The 16097-nt window shown below is 41.6% G+C and overlaps 1 protein-coding gene across 1 annotated transcript in view; it reads left to right on the forward strand.

Annotated features, from left to right (window-relative positions):
* The window catches only part of golga2 (golgin A2), a gene marked incomplete at its 5' end in the record, with an annotated part of 30456 nt that extends 14705 nt beyond the window's left edge, over window positions 1–15751 (forward strand). The window contains 15 exon segments of the mRNA XM_084047474.1: window positions 608–749; window positions 1137–1226; window positions 2505–2612; window positions 3170–3257; window positions 3489–3631; window positions 3852–4070; window positions 4463–4576; window positions 5020–5244; window positions 6507–6606; window positions 7090–7178; window positions 7339–7594; window positions 8047–8208; window positions 8444–8550; window positions 10294–10486; window positions 11175–15751. Of these exon segments, the coding sequence (XP_083903600.1) occupies window positions 608–749; window positions 1137–1226; window positions 2505–2612; window positions 3170–3257; window positions 3489–3631; window positions 3852–4070; window positions 4463–4576; window positions 5020–5244; window positions 6507–6606; window positions 7090–7178; window positions 7339–7594; window positions 8047–8208; window positions 8444–8550; window positions 10294–10486; window positions 11175–11443 (2305 nt within the window). The 3' untranslated portion in view covers window positions 11444–15751.
* Window positions 15752–16097: the final 346 nt, after the last annotated feature.

Genomic DNA, 16097 nt, shown 5'->3' on the forward strand with positions numbered 1-16097 from the left:
CTGAGTGTGGAAAAATATGATAACTCTATCTAGCTGATATTAAATTGACAATTGAGAACAAACAATTACTCAGTCACTGTCATTGCTAATCTTGTGGAATAAATAATAAAGACATTTGTCTTTTTTAAGACCTTCATAAACCCATTTAAAATAATTCCTAAATCCCTATAACCTATACCATATAGTATGTATGTTTATTTCCAACATAGCAAAGACAAATATGAATAAAAGCACTAATAATGGGAGGCAAAATATAATGTAATTAATTCATGTAATTAATCCAATTCATATACCGTGATGATTGATACCTTCAAACATCGCATATTGTGTCCAGCTTTACCCCTAAATCACTGGTTCCCAACGTTGGGGTCCAGCGACCCCCAGGGGTACTTCAGGCTGTACTTGGGGGCCCCTAGCTAATTTAATGATAGTTAGGAACCAGATGAACTGAGGATTTTACAGTGCATATTGGGGTCAGACCAAAAAATGGTAGAGAATCACTTCCCTGAAAATATAGGTCAGTATTGTACTGTGATTCTCTCACTGCTCCGTTTTGGGGCATCCCCATTTTGATCTTCGGACATGACAAATTGTGTGTTTTTTGTAGCAATGCGAGTGAAGAGTCGAAGCAGCAGACCTCTGAGATGACGGAGCAGCTTCACCTGAACTCACAAGAGAACATAGCGATGAGGCTGGAGGTGGAAGAGCTACGCAAGAGGCTGGAGATGGCGGACTCCATATTACAACAGGTATGAATAATTAACACTGGAGCAAAGGACCAGCCACATTAGCATACCAGTGTTTCCTTCCCAGTAGAGGTGTTTCTCCCCTCAGTGTTAACACTTAAACCACTTTCACCCTGGCGTCCCTATTTTGGGCATGTCATTACAGGTGAACATTTTCTAAAATAGCGAAAATACAATTGATCTACAAGCTCGCAACACACCACAATGCACGTTGTGAGCTTGTAGATCGGCTTTTCGGTTTTCGCTACGACAACATTTGATTTCAAAGTTCATGCAGTGAAGAATACATTATCCTTTTGAATTTGCATCACATTGTGTAAAAGACAGTACAAGAGGCGTTTGAGCCCAAGAATGCCCAAACCAACAGCTTTGTTTCTTTTGTCTGTCCAGTTCTCCAGTCAGTCAGGACCGCCCAGTCCCAACCAGCAGCTCCAGTTGCTTTTGGAGGAAAAGCAACAACTGGAAGCACACACTCACCAGGTCTGTTTGTATTCATCTTTTCCCTCTATTTAAATGTATTTTTCATGTGCAGAAAATCTACGAGTGTCTGTGTTGTTCCCCCAGTTTTACAATGAGGATTTCAAGCAGAAGGGGCTTGAATGCGCCTGTGTAATTATATATATTTAAAGCTGCAATCCATAGCTTTTTTCAGTGAATAAAACGTTATTGTAACCAATCTGTATGGAGGTGGTCTCCCTACTCTTCTATTGAGAAATGTAGATCCTGTGTTCAGGTAGGACACCTACTGGTTGATAAGAGGTATTTCTCAAATTGTGGCACTTGTGTGGGAGACCTGGGTTCAAATCCCAAGTAGAACATACATTTTACTGATTGAAGCTTAAAGAAGTGGTCAATAATATGGGTTTGGTAGTCAGTTTTGGCCAATAGTCCCAAGTTCTGCGTCCCAAGTTGGTATCGCGAGTGACAAAGTGGTAAAGGGCATCCCTATTTGTTAACACTTGACCAACTTTTCTTTTACGGAGTGCAAAGCGTGATATGTTGTTTTATAATGTTAATGTTGGTCTCCTTGATTTTATTGAATATTTAAAAGTTTTACCAAAAAGGAAGATCTATTCCCTTCATCTCCCTGGGTTAGGGAATGAGTGGACCAGAATTAGCTGCTAAACGTAGATTATAGTGGTGATTTTATTATTGACAATTCCTGTCCTTGTCAGGAAATGAAAGAAAAGGTGAATCGAGGTTTCAGGAAGACATGAGAGAGAGAGAGAGAGCAGGGCAAAGAGAGGCAACACAGTGAAAGTTTTGACAGCTCAGAAGAAGGAGCATCACCACTGCATAGTTGATGAAATGAAAAACAATAATTTTCTTCTTCTAATGCCATCCAGACAAATCACACAGATAAATCTGTGTTAAAAGATTTATACCGGCGCCCTGGTATAAATCAAATTGTTCATGATGTCCCTTTTTCTGTAATTCGAAATGTTTTTGAACAGGTCAACTGTTTTATTATATTAACTGGATTGTTTCTGCCAGCTACATTGCATGTCACACAAAAGTTAGACAAGGGAAGAAAATGTTAGGAAAGGGATTTACTACTTTTAATGAAATGTAATTCTTGCTAACCCAATCAACCTCCTCATGCCCCCGATTAGTGTAGACCTGTCTCTGCTGCCATGGTAACATTTTCCTTTTATTAGTGTCATCTAACATGCCGCGGTAGCTGAACCCCCCCCCCCCCCCCCACCCCGCCAATTTACATGTTGAATAATGCTTTTCTCTGTATCTTTGGTGACACAGCTGATGGAGTCAGTAGTCCAGCTGCAAACAGAGAGGGACCGCTATGCTGAACAGATACAGGAGGAGGGACGTGTCTGGAAGGACAAAACGGAACAGCTCTTATCTCAGGTATACTACGAGCACCGCTGTCACATTAGTGGAACCTGGTGTCCCTTTTATAATCGATGACATCTTTTGAAAATAGTGAATATTTAAAAATATATATATCTCTGCTGTCCGGCAGCAACCAGCTAACTCCAAAATGTTCATTTTTCAGGAAATGACAAAAACAAAAAAAAAGTGCATTTAGGAGGTTTTGTTCATCATTGATAAGAACGGCTGAATGGATCTCCAAGCTCACAATGAGGTTGGAGGTCAAAAGGGGGTGGAGCCTGGAGTCAGCTAAACCAGCAAACTCCACCTCCCTATGGTGAACTTAGCTGGTTTAGCAGAACGTTTGAGGTTCCAATGGATTTAGCTGCTTTTGTCAGAAGCACTTTTTAATACTTTTCATTGGTTCAATAATTGTTTTATCAACACACAGACGTAAAGGGTGTTCAATGTCCCTGATTTATGGAAAAAAAAAATGCAAAAGCGGAAAAATGGAGTTAGCTGGTTCCTGCCGGACAGCAACGATAGTATTTTCTTTTATACAATGTTTTTTTATTTTTTGTGTGTGTTGACAGGTGAGATTAGTAGCAGAGGAGAGGGACAGGAGCATCAACCATGTCCAGGAGCTGGAAGCACAAATAACTGAACTGAAGAACATTGCAGGTGAAAAGCATGCATCTACTCTACTGCCCTAGCCTGGTAAACCCTCCCTCCAGAAATCTCAATTGTATTTCACTCCTGGAATCAAATGGAATGAGATTTCCGGAGGGAGGGTTTACCAGGCTACTACTGCCCCGCTTAACCACTCTCAACTTTTACCACATCATATTCCCTTTTTATATGAAGTTTTTTTAAATGATGATAAACATGAAACTCTTTTTTTTTCCCCTCCAGCAACACTGGCCCAGGAAAGAGAAGCCCAGGGTCAGGTGGAGCCAGAACCTTCTGGGCCGTCGGAGACAGAGGTGGCTCTGCAAGAGGCCCTCAGCAGCTTGCAGCAGGAGAAAGATGCTATCACAGCACAGTACCAGGCACAGGTGTGCAGCATGCTTTCACACACGATACAGTTTTGTGTGACCCAATTACAATCCACCCAGAATGTGTGGAGGTTGTCAGTTGCTCCGTACTCTTCTATAACTGCCATAACATGTCCCACAACCACCACCACTGTAGCTATAATTATGTCTCACAGCTCATTTTAATCACCTAAACCTAACCCCCTTCCCCTTGTAACAACCCCACCCCCCTCCGCTATAGCTGCATGACAACCAGCAGCTGAGTCGGATGTGTGCGGAGCAGGAGACCCGTCTCGGGGAACTGGATCAGCAGATAGAGAGCCGGACCCAGGAGGCCGACGACCGCCGCCGCATGCTGGAGGACGTCCAGTCGGACAAGGCCACCATCAGCCGGGCGCTCACGCAGAACCGCACGCTGAAGGACCAGCTGGCCGAGCTGCAAAACGGCTTCGTCAAACTGGTGAGAGGAAACGAGAAGGGCAGCGTTTGCTCCTCAGCTTCTAACCAGGCCTGTCACAATTATTACATAATGTGCAAAACAGATTTTTTTTTGTTCATAATGTTCCAGTGTTCAATGCCAAACACACAATTAAATTGTCAATCACAATTATTTGAGTGACAATTAATCTTCAACTTAAATTTGTAATCGTGACAACCCTACTTCTAACTTCTTATTTTTGCCTCCTTCTCGGTTAGCGCTTCAGCCGTAGTTTTTATTTTTTCTTCTGCCATTTATTCTCTTTCCATCCTGCCTGATTGTCATTTGGTAAAGATGTGATCCGTCACACGGCTTATGAAATCACATCCAGAATAGCGAATCGCTGTTATTTAATTACAACCTTGATTGTGTAGACGAATGAAAACATGGAGCTGACCACCGCCATCCAGTCGGAGCAATATGTGAAGAAGGAGCTGGCTCGCAGGATGGGGGAAATTCAGGAGGCTCTTCACAACGGCAAGGAGCAGGTAAGGTCGCTCACAGAAATGCATCTCATGCGCGCACACACACACACACACACACACACACACACACACAGCACAAATGCATTAAGTAGTTTTGGCTGATAGAAAATGTTGACTGTGTGCACCGCACACTAACAAGGCTAAAAGTTACAACTTTTATTAAACGTAACATAATGTTGCGACTCATTGTGAGTTTGTAGATATTTTCACTTTCATTTTTGTACGTCACCATTGTCCAACGAAGTATAATACAGGGTTAAGTGGTTAGTCATACTAATCGATTTAGTCAAGTATGAGAAAAAAATGTCGATTCATTGATATATTAAATATATTAGAAAATACCTTGATTCTCGAAGATTAAGTCTGTTATTGGTTCGTTCTAAATATTGGTTTTCGATATTTCTTTCGGGGTAGTTGCCCAGCCCTAATCTCTGCTCTCGTCTCAGGTGGAAGAAAAGACCCAGGAGGTTCAGGCTGTGCTGGAGCAGAGGGACCAGCTGGCTGCCCACCTGCAGCAGTACTGTGCAGGGTACCAGACGCTGGTCTCAGAGCGCGAGCAGCTTCACCACCAGTACCTCCAACAGAGCCAGCTCATGGACCGGCTGCACCACGATGAGAGCCAGGGACGTGCACAGCTGGAGATCAGCCAACATCAGCTCCAACAAGCACAGGTGTGTGGGTGTAGGTGTAGGTGCTAACCATTAGACTTTAGTACAATACAGTGAGAGGTAAAAAAGAGATAGATACGGGTGAAATGCATGAACCTGGATTGTGTGTACATTAACAGGGGTATTTGACTCGATTAGGTAGGGGCCACAATTGTAAAATGACTTTAAGTCGAGGTCCACAAGACTGTGTTTGTAGTTAACCGCTGTCTTTGTGAGAAGGGAATTTGAGGCAGGCTGGCAAGGTGAAGTGTTTACATTTTAGCTTTTTTTCTTTTCTTTTTAGCATCCGGCTGATAAGAGCACAAGCTCTTATGATGCATTTCATTAATAGTGGAGAGTTAGACCATCATTCAGCCCAGGGCACTATTGAGGATGAATGAGTCATACTGTGTAAATCCTACAAGTGGACTGAGATGTAGAAGATGGATAAAATCCACTCAAAACTAACCAATTGATTGATTTGAAAGCCACTCAAAACTCAGAAATGGCTACAAATAGATGCCACTTTATGGGTGAAATGCACTCATCTGTTGTGCTCTTTTATGTTGATATGCCACTGAAATGTAGTGACGTAGCTGACTGAAAAAACAGCTGAACTTCTTGAAAACTACATTTTTCTGAAAGTAGAGAGAAGTAAGACAGCATTTCTGGCTGTTTTGTTTCTTTGTACCATGAAAAGGTCTTTAATACTTTTACTTTTGATACTTAAATATATCCTAACACCAGATAATTTTCTTAAGTACATATGATGTGAGCTACCTGAACACTTTTATTTTCACATAATTTTTATTGAAGAAGTCAGTTTTACAGAAATATAAACAATGACAGAACTCTTCCAATTTTCTGTGAAAAAACAAACGCACAGGACAAACACAAACCCCCCCTCCCAACCCTCACAAGAAAGTAAATTACATGGTATTACAAAGTACAGAAAAGAGGGCAAAAAGTGGAAAGGGAGAGAAAAAAGAAAAAGACAAAAACAAAAGCAAAAAGCTACCTGAACACTTAACAAGTGATGCTCTTAGGGGTGGCTTTAACTTGAAAGCGGGCCGCCAGTTGAGTATCACTGCTATACAATCATTGGCACACTTTGGATACAGAAGTGTTCACATATCGTTATCTACTCAGGGTTTTGATTTACCAACTCTCTCTCTCTCTGGCGCTATCTACTGTATCTGTCTGTCACTTGATCTATGGGTCTTTCCTTCTATCCTTACTTTCTTAATGAGTGAGACTGTCGACTGACATCCTATCTGCCCCTTCAGGAACATTTGGAGCAGTTGGCCAAAGACAACCAGCAGCTGAAGGTGGAGGTTCAAGATCTGCTCAACAGCTCTGCCATGGGCAACGTATCGAGATACCAAGGTTAGATAGTGCTTGTCTTAAAATGAGACCGTAACTGTAAAGCAAAAATCTTTTTAGTTGTTTCATAGTAACAACTAGTCTTTCAATTTAAAAACATAATACAAAGATATTATATACCTTTGGCACTTTGATTAGAAGTGTGCTCATCATGCACGTAACCTTTTGGAAAACAATAATATTATTTAGTCCACTGATTCTCAAAGTGAGGTCCTTGAAGGGTTTCAAATGGTCTCCAGCAAAATGAGAAACAGTTAAACACTTAAGCCCCATTTTATTGTTAGACAATAAAAAATAGGCTATCTCCAAGCTTACAATGCGTCGTTCGCAATGTGATGTGTTGTGTGAGCTTGAAGAAAATACATCTAGTTTTGGGGTCCCTCAAACAAAATCTTTTCAGATAGGGATAATGCAAAGGTTTGAGAACCCCTGGATTAGCCGGTGGGTCAGTGTCGGTCAACAATTGTTTGTGATTTTGTTTCCTAGGAGATGGAGTTGAGAGTCAATCCATGCAGGAGAGCCCAAAGAACTCCTCCATAGTGATCCCTGAAGATTTTGAGAGTCGGGAAGAGATGGTAAGTCCAGGCTAAATGTTTAAGTGAGCTCTATGTGTGCATGGGTAGGACTTAGAAATATACGTTTTGATTTTCTCTTATTCAATCCATATCATCCCCTTCCATCCCACCTTCTCTGTTTTCCCTGTTAATGTCTCCTCTTCTCCGTCTCTCCATCCAGGAGGAGTTCATCCGAGGGGCTTTGGCCCAGGTGGAAGCGGAGAGGGATGAGGCCATGAGGCATCTGGAGGAAGAACACAGGCTCCACATGGCAGCCCGCCACCAGGCCGAGGCTGCGGCCCTCAGCCTGGAGCACCAGCACCACAGTCAGGGGGCCAGTGGCCACCACCTCTACCATCCTGAGCGCAATCCTGGACCTGAGCACGGTCACAGTCACGAACACCACGATCAGTGTGACCACGGCCATGAACACTATGGTGAGAGGAATAGTTTGGGATGCAGCTAAATTATTGATCTACCTTTTAAACTTTGTCTTGAGAGAAACTGTCACAAGACTTGACGTAAAATAGGCTTTCTAGTTTTGTTTATGTTTATAAGCTTATACACCATTTCTGAGTGCTGTTGACAAACTACTGATAAATACTTAAATGCTATCATGTCACCCGGCCTACATTATTGTTTCTCATAAGCATGAGGCAACATTATTTAAATATTGTGGGAAATGTACCATAACCTCAAAACTTGAAAAACTTGAATTGAACTTGAAAGTTTCTCGTCAGCAATCTCCAGCAATATCTGACTGATTACAGTAGAGCGGGCATTGAAGACATAATGAGGCCGAAGAGAGGAATAGAGAGGGAACACCTTTGTGATAATAATGAATCATGACAGAGTGCAGTAGATTTATCCTCTCCTCTCCTCTGTCCAGAAGGAGGAGTTCCAGTAGAAGTGCATGAGGCCCTGCAGGCAGCCATGGAGAAGCTACAGCATCGCTTCACCTCCCTCATGCAGGAGAAGGCCGACCTGAAGGAGCGGGTGGAGGAGCTGGAGCATCGCTGTATCCAGCTCTCTGGAGAGACGGACACTATAGGTAATACACCGAAACAGTAGCGACTGTGGCTTTTAGGTTGATAACTTAGTTTCAGCCCTGCGACATTACAAAATATCATGATCTTTTGGGTAAAAGATAAAGATTTACTCTTAATTGGAAAAGGAATTTCTCACTTTGTGAGGAGGAACATTTAAAGCCCCTTGACACATAATTTGCATGAACAATCACTTGTGTATGTCTCACCTGTTGTTTCTTCTGTGTGTGTTTTTGACAGGAGAATACATAGCACTGTACCAGAACCAGCGGGCCATAATGAAGCAGAAACATCAGGAAAAGGAGCAGTACATCAGTATATTGGCCCAGGACAAGGAGGAGATGAAGGTACTCTTATCAGTAGCATCAGTAATCTTTTACAGAGTCTACGCTTTAGACTCTTTTACCGGTTGACCAGACAGCCGAATGGTTAGGGCGCATACCACATGAGCACAACTACAGCGTGTCACCAGTTCGAAAATTGTTTGCTGTGTGTCATTCCCCTGCTCCCTGTCCGCCTTTCCTGTCGGAATAATACAGAAATCATCAAAAAAAAAAGTCTGTTGGCTGCAGTGCTTCAAAACACTGGTTAGTAGTAGTTACAGTATTGAAGCTGGTTGTTTTCATTCTGAAGAGAAATCTGTTGCATTCAGCAGAGAGTCAACGTCTTATCCTTTTGCAATGATAAATTATCTTATTGATGACAATAATAGCCCAATAGCCCACAATGGAGAAACTTTCATGTAACTAGTTGCATGAAAGTTGCAATTGAAAAATAATCAAACTTGCGTGCAACAGACTAAATATAATGGCTAGAATGATATCGGGTTCCCTCCCCCCCTTGTTTTTTTTGTTGTATCGTTTTCTCTTGAGATCATATCTGGGACTTGTCATTGTAGCTTCATAACAATCTTAGTATCTTATTTCATATATCGCTTTCTCAGTTATATAATTTCTGACATCTTTCTGTGTCATTGTATCGTTCTTTCTTTTGGCAAGGGCTGCTTTGTTTCATCACAGCTTTATCAGAAAAGAGGAAGAGAACTATAATGCGTGTTGTTCCTAGAGAGGATGAAGGCTTAACAAGTGTGTGTGTAGTTTTTCTTAAAATGCCTAGCATAATGGGTGTCATTACTTTGACAGCATCATTCCATAGCATGTCATCTGCATTTTGTTTGGTCGTCGTTGTATATGAAACCTTTTTAAAGCTGCAATCCATAAATCATTTTAATGAATAAACTTGGTAGAGTATGTTAACACAAAATAACTACTACATAATATATATCAGTGGTTGAAAGTTGTCTCCATACTGCTGAAATTTAGACCCTGGTGCTGGTAGGACACCTACTGGTTGAGGAGAAGTACTGCATGAAGTTCATAGGTGCAATATCTCCCATGGCCAAGCAGCAGGGACTGCCTGTTGGCAGAGTGGTTGAATTTGGTCTCTGATGCGGGAGACCGGGGTTATTATAATCCTGGATAGGTCATCAAAGCTCCAGCTTTGTTTGCAACGAAAGCGTTTCAAATAAGTTTCAAATGGGTTGTAGAGGACTTAACACTATGCGACTCATATTAGCTTCAACAAAGTTTCAAGCAACGACACTAAGCTGTGTGAAAGTTCCACCGTTCAAAGCCTGCCTAAGGGTCACACTGGTATCCTCAGTGACCTGCCCACAAGACGGGAACAAGACTTAAAGGAGAATTTTGGACTACGTTTTTCTTACCTTTTCTATGACATTATGATATCTTAGGACGAATGGTACAGTAGAAACATTTCATAATTGCATATTTTAATAGCTTTTTTTTTCCTAAGTCTCGCTAGACGAGATTGAAATCTCGAGATTTCAATCTCGCCTAGCGCGACTTCTATTTCTTTATTTTTTTTGACATAGTTACGCTACGTGCCACACTCGTAGCGTGGCACGAAGTGACACACTATGAGCTATTTTTGAATAGTGAAAGTTTAGATTGACACAGATGCTTTCCCGGTCTTAATGGGATAAAGGCCTACTCCTGTCAGTTAACTAACGTTCTGCCCACTGTGTCTCTTCTCCCCATGCCATCTGACCTGGACCTCCCCTGGTCCATTAGGCTAAGCTGGCAGAGCTTCAGGACCTGGTGATGAGGCTGGTAGCGGAGCGGAATGACTGGTACAGCCGCTACACTGGGGCTCTGGCCAACCCTAGCTCGGTCAACCCTGATCTGCTGCCCCTCGGGGAGGAGCACACACACACAGAGCACCTGGCGCACACGCGCACAGAGCTCAATGCAGTCGACGGAGCAGGTATGTCAGTTCCCTTGTTATGTTATTTTTTTTTTAGTTAAAGATCTATATTCTGATCTATATTCTGAGTAATCATTGCTACATAGTTTTCCTCATCTATCCAGCTCTTTAGTTAACAGAGAATAAATGTCTAGGTCAAGATACTAATTTGATGTAATTACGATAGAGAACTCCACAAAGATCATTTATTAGCTTTATTTATTTATTAAAATGCATTTATTTTGTCCTGTGCCAGTTAGACTTTTTGCCTTTCATCACTTCCAATTTCACTTGTTTATCCTGTATGAGTTATCTCTCTTGATCGGATAAAATTGGTATCCTGACCTAAACATGTATTTTCTTTTTACTATAGAGCTAGAGAGATGGGAGCCCCCTGTTACGGAACAAACACTCCATAGCAACGATTGCTATTGGAATATAGAGCTATTTAACACTTATTTTAGCAAAGAAATATCACTTGCACTGCCTTTTAGATAATTGTTTGTTTTGTATTCTCACCTGTAATGCTGTATGTATTGCTGTCGTTATCTTCATATATATATATTTTTAATATAAATCAATACTATTGGTCACCCTTTATGTCAACCAATGAAAAATATTAGAGCTTGTGCTTAAATCTCATGTTTCCATGGGAACAATGAACATACATGGTTTCTGCAGTGACGAAAGTTTTTCCCCTCTACTGTAGATCACATGGAGGTCATCCCCCTCACGGACCCCACCCCAGGTGAGGACACCCCGTTCCCACAGTCGTCGTCGACCGGGCTGGCTCCCGCCGACTCTCAGGCCGCCGGCCCCGAGGAGGACGGCACGGCCAGGCAGATCATGCAGCTGCTGCAGGAGATCCAGAACCCCCAGGGAGCCCCGCGTGCACCCCCGTTCCTGGGGGAGAACCCTTGCATCCCCTTCTTCTACCGGCCCGACGAGCAGGATGAAGTTAAGATCCTGGTCGTGTGAGAGAGACAGACAGGCGCGCTACTGGGCCGACGTGGGCTGGCCGATGTCTGTGTTGAGAAGTCTTTAGGGTCTTTCAGACCCAATCAACACATACTTCTCTTTTGTACGAGCTTATGGGTCATACTGCTCATGAATGCATCACCGGTAATCTGACCCTTGGTTGCTCACAAATAGGTTAATGGCCTTGACCAAATTCCTTTGAAATTCCTTGTCCATGACTGTATGACGTGAGTGAGTGTGAGAGTTTTCTATAACTTTTGTTGCTTCCTATTTCCCCCCCCCCCCCCATTTTGCGTGGTTGGAACTAAACCTTTCTGACTTCCAATATCCTATCAGTGAAGCCGTTACAAGAGAAGAGATAATCAGTATTCCTCCATTCAATTTACTCTCTCCCTCGTATCGCCCCCTCCCTCCACCCCCCTTTCTTCTCTCCCCTTCTAATACGTGAGTGCAATAAAGAGGGTATAACTTCTGCCCCCTCCCAATACTTAGAGCTGTCTGAGAATTAACAGCATGTCTGTGTGCGGTGTGTGTTCGTTCAGGTTCATGCAGCGTTGCGATGCAGATCTCTGTTACACTAAACATTCATTGTCAACATGCCAAAAAGAATATAACATTTGAATGTATACAAAGTTAATCTCAATCTACTCGACTGTGTGTGACGAGGCTGTGAACGTGTGTTCATAAGACAGGACAACTGAAGCCCGATGTATAGGTAGTTGCGTGCCAAAAATAGCAGATCTTTGAATATTTATATTTATATATACTATTGCAGTATAACACAAAATAAAAATGATCTTCTAAAAAGATCTCAAAATAAAACAAAGACCACGCGCTCATTGTATCCACTTCTTGTGACTTGGCTTTCTCTAACCTGTAATATTCCAACCAGCTCATTTGCCTGATTGGCTTGGGAAACTTGATGAGAGCCATGTTGTGTACAGAAGGGCGTTCTGGAAAATTCTCAAAAGATAATTTCTCTTCACTTTAACCTCTCAACTATAGAATTATTCACTTCGCCGTCGAAGGAAGGAAAAGCTTCTACAAGCTTGCAACATCTGCTATTTTCAGCACGCAACCAAGTATAATTCAGGCATGAGAGGAGGATGGTAAAAGGTCGTGGGGAACAGAGAGAGCGAGAGGGGAAAGTGGACGTGGAAGTGTTTGTGCTTAGCCCCAGCTGAGAAACACAGAGCAAGATGGATGTTGAAAAGTCTATAGAGGAGCTTAGCACAAATTATATGATATTCATAGTGTGAGCGCCCGCTGCGGCTCTGTTTCTACACTTTGAAGAGCTACAGTAGCGAGTAGGAATCAGGAAGGTGTGAGGTATGTAGACAGATTGGGCACTGTCCCTGCTATTAATGTACCCATCCATTATCTTATTCACAGTGAGTACTGTTAATTAAATGTTAAATTATTTATTTTTCTTTTGGTTTTTTTCTTTCTAGTTTATCAAACATTCTGTAATTGTCTGGAGTTTGAGGGTGAGGGACGGGGGGGAGGTCCACCAAATTCTCCAATAGTCGTTTTTCATTGGTTGAGAGAATGGACACTCTTTGAAGATTCCATGGAATTAGAATTTACTTTTGTTACTTAACCACTTAAACCCTCTAGTCTTAGTGAAACTGACTTAAGTTGCAACTGTACTGTTCTTTTTTCCATCTACACCAAATCTCTTAAGCCAAAAATAGCCGATTTACAAGTGCTACAAGCTTGTAGATGTGCCATTTTTGGTGAATGTTCCCACCCCCAGAATTGGGATACTGGGGTTCAAGTGTTTAAATGATTTGCCACATAGTCTCGTGCTCCTGAGGAGGATTAGTGCTCACAATGTGTTCCTCAAGGCTCAAGTTAACATTCAGACTATGAAGGGTATCCCTCTCTTGGCTTTTTTTCCCTCTCTCTCTGATTTCCATTTCATGGGGTCTTGACGTTTTATTGCGTTATAATAGTCACTTTAGCGCCAATTTCTTTATCCTGTTACGTTTCACTCCTAGTTCGACATATCAGAGATAATTTACTGCACATACTTTACAACTGGACTCTGTGAGTGCATTGGCGGGCGGGCGTGTGTGTGTGTGTGTGTGTGTGTGCAAAGTTGCATCTGGTCTTTTTTCTGTAGTTCTACTAGATATTAGATATGATTGCACTAAATCTGTACCAAGCTTCTCATCTTAACCGTCATATCTAGCTGTTCGGACAGCAGCTGTTCTGCCATAGAGATGTTCTAGTCAGTAGATTTCTATGGAGGGGACGATGGGGAATCCTATGATGTCGTGTGTTTTACACCTGGGCTGAGGCTTCCAATTGAAGACATGCTTCATTAGTGAAGTTAATGAAACGTGTGTGTGTGTGTGTGTGTGTGTGTGTGTGTGTGTGTATGCAGTGTGCACTGGGGTGTAAATATTAGCAGGAGGCAAAGTAACAGGATGGGGCACCACTCAGTTTAAAGCTGCAATCCATAACTTTCATGGTCTACCCAGGAGCCCTGAAATGTCTACTGTTGAGCTAATTAAATGTAAAAGGATCTAGATGTCTCAATAGAAGAGGATGGAGAAAAATTATCATTACTGCATCAAAAGTAATCAACAAACTATACTATAAAACAATTCAAACATTGGCGAAATTGTCAAGTATTATAAGAAAGAGGCAAACATTTTGAAAATAGTCAAACTAAATGTAATGCCTCAACTCCTACAATTCCAAGTGTTGGTGAGGGGTCCCCAGTTCAAATACGATTATTTTGGGGGGTCGCAGCCTGAAAAGGTTGAGAACCACTGCTCTACCATACAGATTGGTTAAAATAGCGTTTTATTCACACAAAATAAGTTATGGACTGCAGCTTTCAGAATGTATGTATTTTGGGGACGGTTCATGTTCACAAATGTGGACTGGACGTACCAGACATACACCATATACTGTAGGAATAACGTATGTGAATTCTTAAATGATGTGGTGTTTCTTTTTGTTCCGTAAACGACATAATGCAGAGGTATCGGTTTTGCCAATTCTGTTGACAGCTTAATAGCGGCCTCTGTTTTTAGAGAGCCTCTGGTCTACGTTATGCCACTGGTGAAGGTACGGAGATATTAGGGTGTTGAAGCCTAATTTTATACTTCATCATTACTATGGGTGTCACTGATAATAGCTGATTTTCAAGCAATTTTTCAAATCAGTTATTTTGGGTGAAAATTCACTTTTCAGTAACGTGGCTCTTCAATCCCAAATGTTTTTTGTTTAGTTTCCCTTAAAGTTTAACTCCTTATTTGATTGATCTGGGTCTAATCAATTATTAAACTATACACCTTTTTAATTGGTCCATCCATTACCCTAATTTGAAATAACTAGAGGAAAATGGTTGTGATATTGACAAATATTGTACTGTATGTTTGTGCGATCTGACTTGCATTGTCAAGAAAATGTGCATGTAATGTGGAAGTGTAGGTGCTTTGTTTACTTCAAGTAAAGCCTGAGTTATACTTAGTTGAGCGCGGGTGTCACACCCTGACGCATTGTGAGCTTGTAGTATAAACCAGGCATCAGCAATGGCCAGGCCTACCCTAAACCACAGCACTTTGGGCAGTACGGTGGTTTATGAATTAATATAGACCACCATTGTAGATTTTTAAATTTCTTATTCTCTCACTGTCTTTTCTTTTTGAAAACATGCCATGGAATACTTTTTATTTTTTCCCTTGTTGTTTTGGGGAGTGGTCAAACCAAAAGATGCATATAAAATCTTTTATAGTATTGTTGTTGGGGCGGTGACATAATATAAAACGGTTAAAATGATTATTTTCCTCACGTCCAACATTTACCGTTGGCTTTGAATGCATCGTGTGTGTGTGTGTGTGATTGAGGAGCCGCAGATAAAGCATTTATTGTCTCTGCTGTAAGAGGTGGTGTACATACTGTAACTGTGTATAATAATGTATATTCATTATGCCTGGTGTGTGGCTAGCAGCGTGAACTGCATGTACGTGTGTCTCTTCGCGGGTGCCGAGTCGGAGGGTGCAGGGCACATGGACGATGTAGGGGGCTTGGGAGTTGCAGACTGGATGTGATTTAATACAAAGGTTAACTAAAAGAGAGAATCTAATATTTATTTGAAATAAGTATCTCGACTAATCAGTTTTAATGTAATGTAGAAGTGACTGTTGGAAGGCAATGAAGGATTGTCCAGAGAGCCTGTTTTATATAGAAGACGGCTTCTGACAGGAAAATTCTGATGTGATTTTCTTTTTCTTTTTTTTGAGTAAGATTTTTCTTCCCTTCTCTCGAATAAAACTGATTGAGTAAATTGAACTATTTGTTGGATGTTTTTTTTAGACACTTTACTTTGTCTGTATATTGGCCTATTAGTGTAAAGTCTGTGGGGGACTTTTGTGAACTCAAGCTCACGTGATCAGTCTGGCCAATGCCAGGCTAGTAGGATATGGCTGTTAATGATGTTAAATTGCACACAAAAGATACCAGCAGTCCACATGGGGAGACATTTTAATATCAAACGATATCTCTGGACAGATATACCCAAATATGGCGGTAAGCTCAAACAATCCCAAGTTGTCACAGCTGTGTGCTCTACTGACATCATAGACTTGATCTCAAAGTACTTTATTATAGCTGGGTACCCTGGCTATCTAAATCAGGG

The sequence above is a fragment of the Gymnoscopelus microlampas genome (assembly GCF_963454915.1).
Source record: "Gymnoscopelus microlampas genome assembly, chromosome: 21".
NCBI classification, from domain to species: Eukaryota; Metazoa; Chordata; class Actinopteri; order Myctophiformes; family Myctophidae; genus Gymnoscopelus; species Gymnoscopelus microlampas.